Here is a 6,571-nt window from a genome sequence, read left to right on the forward strand (position 1 = left end):
TTCTACCTCTCTCGAGAGGTTTTATTTTGTTTAGTAAACTGAATGAGAAAACACGTTGTCGTTTTGTTTTTTTTAAGTTTCGCAGCAAAGTATCCGGAACTTTCCATGGTAATGGTGGTGTTTGAGGCACTACTAGAATGTTCCTTCTCTCTCATTCAAATGACGAAAATAGGGCCCCACAAAAATATTAAGAACAAAATATTTTTTGCTTTCTAATATTACAAGCGAACACAGGATCGGCGTACGTATTTTTAATTTTTATACAAATTTGAGTTAAAATCGATAAAAAATATATAATTAATAAACAAAATAAAATTATATTTATAAAATTAAAGTAAAATGTATAGAAAAAATATAAAAAAATAATTATTGATGAATAGAAAAAAAAATGAGACAAAATAGATAGTTTTATAAAATTTGTAAAAGTAATCATTAATTTTTAAAAATTTAAGAAATAACTACATTGTAAAAGATAAAATTAAAATTATGAAAAGTAGACGAGAAAATATTATTTATATATAGTTATAGATAAATAAAAGAGGTTTTTAAAATAAATGTTAAAGATAAAAAAAGTTTTTAAAATAATAAGAAATAACGATTAAAAATAAATTATTTATAAAATAATTAATTTTTAAAATAATAATTAAAGATAAAAGTAAAAATATAAATGTGAAAAAAAATATTTTTTTATATATTGTTATAAATATTTTCAAATTTGTAAATACTATTTTAATTTCTTGAATTTAGAAATACGTTTTCATCTTTACTATCTTTCAACTAAAATTATTTTAATCTTTCTAATGTTAATAATAAGGAAGTACAGATATATCTTTCATAAATTTAAAATACTAAAATAATTTCTCTTTTAGTGTAGAATATCAAAATCAGATTCATCCCAAATATTGAATTAAAAATATAAATACTTTAAAAAGTTATATTTCAAAATTGTATGGTGCTAAGTATATATATATATATATATATATATATATATATATATATATATATATATATATATATATATTATTTCAATCCAAAATTTACTAATTATTTTATGGCTTTGACACGCTGAATGGGGCCTGAAAGTAAAGTTGTACATTGTGTTCTTGTTTTTTTTTTCTTTTCCGGTTGAACTAGAATATTAAAAAGGTTCTTTAAGGTTTTCTTAAAGTAAAAAATAATTTCAAACTAAGATTTTTATGCTGAATTTTCAATGGTACAGTTGTTGTAGTCTCGATAAACAAACAATTTTTATTATGGAAATAAAGATTTTTTTAATAATAAATAATAAAAATAAATCTAACCTAATTAGCTATCATTATCACGTATGATATTATATCTATATAAATTTATTATTTTCAATTTCAGTTTTCTATTAAAAATATAATTTATATACTCAAAATTATTATTATTATTATTATTATTATTATTATTATTATTATTATTATTATTATTATTACTTAAGTATTTATTTTAGTTATATTACCATATAAACATATTTATTTTATCTTTTTCACTTAAATTTTAAATAATACATGTGATTGTAAATAATAATTATATATATATATATATATATATATATATATATATATATATATATATATATATTATCATAGATAATTAGATGATACTGATTTACAACTAATTAAATATTTTAATGATAAAAGAGTATTTATTCTGATAAAGATATAAAAATATAAAGATATATATACATTTTCAACTATATAAAGTAGAACACTCAGATCCAAATTTACTTATAGTTTTGCAAAAGCTTCAGTAATTTTTGTGGGACAGCTTCTTCTCAAGTTTTCAAGTTTTGGATTTGCGGTTTCGTTTTACTGTTCTCATGCTTTCAGGTTCATGTCATGTTCTTAAACTTATAATCATTTACACTGTTGATTCTTTGAATATGATTACTGGTTATAATGATATTTGTTTTTAAATTACTAATTTTGTCTCTGTGTCATTGATTTGTTTTTTATTTTCACGTTTGTATTTTTTTAATTGAGTTTTTATTTTGGTAAAAAGCATTTAATGTGATTATTTCCATTCAAGTGGTGTTATGTGTCAAAATTTATGTCTCTCATATGATAATATTAGTTATTTTCTATCCTACAATTCCTTTGATTTTGATCCCGATCATATATTTATACGTGACAGACCTATCATTTTGGCAGATGATAAGTTCAAATTTTGAATGTGACAAATTTAAATTTTGATAGGTGATAAATCCAGAATTTGACGATGATAATCCTAAATTTTGATCCATAATAATTCTAAATTTTGATATGTGATACCTTTGATATTAATGTCAATTTAATGAAATAATATTATTTTTTTTGTGTGTCTACATACTCAAAATCTTAATATAAAAATCAAATTACTAATTAAATATTTTTTTTTTAAAATTAAGTTTTTCATATAATGAGGATGAAATTAGGATCTATGTTTTAAAATAATGAATTGTTGATTAGTTTGTGCTAACTTTTCTATATTATTTTACAGATTATTGGTACACAGGAAATTCCCACATTCGAAAGACATGGTAAAAATTTCTCAGATTTAGTGTTGTTTATGTGAGAAATAAGAATTTCATTAAATACCAAGTCTGGAGAAGAAATTAAAAACATAAACATATTTGAATGGCCATGTGAAACATATATTTACATAAAAGAATTCAATGTGCATGATTGTAATTCAAGTTTTAAATATTTTTTTTCCAGCTGTATACTGATATTAAATGAGTTAATAGCTATATTGTTAATATTATTATGTTCGATTAGTTTTTTTGATGCAATGTTTAAACTATAAATATTTAGCTTATTTTTATTATTAAAAACCTTGACTATAAAGCAATTGTAGAATATTTTTATTTTTATTTTTATGTACAATATAATATTTTATTCTTGTGTGTGAATATATAATAACTAATTTTGTTAATGCCTTTTGTGAATATTTTTGTTATGTGTTATGCAATTAATTCCTTCATTTTTTATAAATTATAAGTTTTATATAATTGTATTATTATTTGTTATTATAAATGTCTTTATCTGAAATTTTCAACCTAAGAAAAGTTTTTTTTTTCATAAGGGATGTGCTATATATATCCTTAGAATGAAAAAAAAGAGTGATATCCTTTTTGTGAAAAATACGGTAATGGGGTGATTGCGTGTATCTACATCTTTCTATCAAGATTTTTTTTTTCAAAAAATAATATATAATTTTAAATTCATATATATATATATATATATATATATATATATATATATATATATATATATATATATATATATATATATATAAAAGCGTAATCTAAACTAACATACTTATAATTTTAAAATATTTGTAAAAATTTTAATGTTATTTTAGATTATTTAAAAGCAAAAATACAGTTTTGAAAAATAATTTTTTATTTTAATAAAATTTCAAATTCACACACTATATATGTGGTTAAAATATGGGAAATAATTTTATTTATGCATAAATAATTTGACAAAATAACCCACCAATAAAAAATCAAATTTTCTTACTATGGTTAGTTACATAAATATGTACTGTATTTTCCCTTTCCATAAAAAACATTGAACATGCATTTATATTTATCTGTACCGTTAGATTTATCTAAAATTTCAGTATTATAATTTTGTTAACTTTTTTTGTGTGTTTATTTGAAGGATCACGAACCAATAGACACACAAGAATCAGAACATTTGAATGAACATCAACCAAATAACTCGGATGCAGAAGAACCAAATAACTGGGAATCGAATGAGCAAGAACCAAATAACTGGGAACTGAATCAACAGGAACCAAATGAACCAGTATGGCATGAACAGGAAGCAAATTACAATGAATGGGATGGAACCTTTAATGAAGTTTACCATTGCTACCCGCTTTCTGCCATTGATAAGGTACAAAGAATCAGATATAATCTTCATAATTGAGAATATAAATGTGAGACTAAATTTCATATCGAGTGAGAAAATCGAACATCATATAAAAATGAAAATTCATAAATTCATCGTCTTAAGATTTTGGATAAGAATAGTGTCAATCCCTTACGTACGAGACTCAAATTCATCAGTGTTGTATCTTTCCGTAATCCTCTCTGAACAGACCTAAGAGTTCTTATGTTTCAAATGTTAGCAGAACTAGGTTTTCTGACTTCCTTTATTTTTTCCAAACCTGATATTGTTTTTTATGTTCTGCAGTCAAATTTTGAAAATGGTGGTAAAGGTATGTATGCTCACAATTAATTACCCTTAAACTTTTGACATGATAATATGTATGAAAACGTTTCATGTTATTTCTTTTTTCTGCAGTTATCATGCCTCCTTCAGCCCTAGTTCTGCTTGGTAAGTTTACTTTTTATGTAAATTTGGTTTAAATGAACACATTGATCCATTCTTCTTCTACTAAACAATAACTTCAAATTATTTCAGCATCTATGGATATAGCTTATCCCATGTTATTTGAGCTGAGAAATCCTTCTGATGGAAAAGTTAGTCATTGTGGAGTGCAAGAATTCACTGCTGATTTGGGTAACATTTATATGCCGAAATGGGTATGTCATTTCATTTTCTTCTTGGTTCAACCTTCTTTAATTACTTTGTTTCAAAGATTAATTAAACAGTTATTATATGTTGCTTAATTATTGACAGATGATGGAAAATATGCATCTTGAAGAGGGAGATTCTGTGGAAGTGAGAAGCATAGAACTCAGTAGAGGAACGTATGTGAAGTTGCAGCCTCACACCAAAGATTTCTTCGAAATCTCCAATCCAAGAGTCATGTAAAAATTTCTATCACATTTAGTTTTATAATGTTTAACAAATCTGATAAGGGTGTGTCGATTAACATTTTCTTAATTTCTTTTTTACGTATCATTTGTGCAGCTTGGAAATTTCACTTAGAGACCACTTTTGTTTAACAAGTGGTGACACTATAATGATTGCTTATAACGACAAGCAATATTACATTGACATAGTTGAAACTAAACCTTCTCATGCAGTCACTATAGTTGAAACAGACTGTGAAGTTGATTTTGCCCAACCACTTGATTACGAAGAACCTGAGAAACCGATGCTGTCAGCTACTTCATCTGGTAAGGATTGTACTCAAGGTTGTGTTTGTAATTGTGATCTTTTTTTCTTAGAGTTTTTTTACATGATTGGGGGCAGATTTTCTCATAAATTACATAAATGGAGAAGTCGGAAAAGCAAAAAGTGAGGTCGTCATATGATATGACGACTTTGGTGATATTGAAAAAGTGAAGTTGTAAGGAGGATTTCTCCTTTTGTAATTTATGTTGAATTGAAGTCGTTGTTAAGCAGTTGACTTCAAGTTTAACTTTAGTATCGTAAAAGTAGTATATAAGATAAAGTTTGCATTTATATATATATATATATATATATATATATATATATATATATATATATATATATATGTTCTAAATTGATTTTATTTTTAATTAATGTGAGATTTTTAACATATATTCTCACGTTGAGGTATATATATCTCGAGTGTAACTTACATTAGTGGGTGGTCCAATAGTGGGTATAACTATATGCATATCAAACACCAATATAGGTTTTAAACTATGACTTTGATATCTTATTAAGAAGTGAATTTTAAACCTAATTCAACCCCACAAAACTAATTTGTAAGATTAAGTTTGCATCCACTTATATACTCTAAATTTACATTAATTGATGTGAGACTTCCAATAATAGTACCAACTATTTCATTTTTTGCTTTTTTATAAATTATAATTTGTGGTCAAATTTACCTGATATAAAAATAAAAAAATAAAACTTTTTTGGACTATATAAAATTCATTTGTAGATTCTGACCGTAATTTTTATGTTTCAGTTGAAGATTCGGCAACGAAGAGTGCCAAAATGACTCCGTTCACTGGTACTGCAAGGCGTTTGGATGACAAACCTTGTACACAATCAGTACAAGAAACATCCTCTTCAACACCAAAGGAGCAACAAACTGAAAATGAAACAAAAAAATCCAACTTTAAAACACGTAAACCTGGAAAGCTTGTGTTTGGGTCAAATGTGAATGTACCTAAAGCATCCACAAAGGTGAGTGTGTTATTATTAGTAATATGTGTTATACCTAAAAATTTATTGGTCAATGATGTGATTTATCAAATTTTCAATTTTCTCTTATTAGAACAAGACAACTGAAGAGTCGTATAAGGAGAAGGAGGAACTACCGAAGTTTCAAGCTTTTTCAGGAAAAAAGTACTCGTTGATGGATTGATTTTTATTGCTCTGGCTTTGCTTCAAATGTGTATCATCTTTCATTTTGGTTTTTTTATGTTTCAAGTATATTGTTATTTACATTGTTAATTACATATACGTAGTCATTCTCAAAGCTCTAAAGCTTAATTATTATTGATTTGAGTTATATTGATAATAATAATAAAAGTTTTTTTTCTTTTCTTTTAATTCTTTTATTTTTTTCAATTTCTTTTCACATTAACATTTCAACGCCAGAGAGCATCTTCTTCAGAACAAAATTTAGTGCACTCCTTTAAGAAATAATAAATCCAACAACTCGT

General features: G+C 24.5%; 1 protein-coding gene across 2 annotated transcripts; it reads left to right on the top strand.

Annotated features, from left to right (window-relative positions):
* Window positions 1-3,833: 3,833 nt before the first annotated feature.
* LOC114180853 (ubiquitin fusion degradation protein 1 B-like) lies at window positions 3,834-6,270 on the top strand. 2 transcript variants are annotated; one of them, XM_085671794.1, is made up of 8 exons: window positions 3,834-3,908; window positions 4,209-4,233; window positions 4,320-4,352; window positions 4,440-4,561; window positions 4,659-4,789; window positions 4,893-5,122; window positions 5,869-6,089; window positions 6,181-6,270. In XM_085671794.1, the coding sequence occupies exons 3-8, from the start codon at window positions 4,325-4,327 to the stop codon at window positions 6,268-6,270; spliced, it is 822 nt and encodes a 273-aa protein (XP_085527920.1). In that variant the 5' UTR covers window positions 3,834-3,908; window positions 4,209-4,233; window positions 4,320-4,324. The 2 variants fall into 2 exon arrangements, with proteins under 2 accessions (XP_085527920.1, XP_085527921.1); XM_085671795.1 differs by having other exon boundaries at window positions 3,867-3,908; window positions 5,875-6,095; window positions 6,187-6,270.
* The last annotated feature ends 301 nt before the right edge of the window (window positions 6,271-6,571 follow it).

The sequence above is a fragment of the Vigna unguiculata genome, chromosome 4 (assembly GCF_037176805.1).
Source record: "Vigna unguiculata cultivar grain cowpea cultivar isolate G323 ecotype 2 chromosome 4, ASM3717680v1, whole genome shotgun sequence".
Classification (NCBI taxonomy): domain Eukaryota; kingdom Viridiplantae; phylum Streptophyta; class Magnoliopsida; order Fabales; family Fabaceae; genus Vigna; species Vigna unguiculata.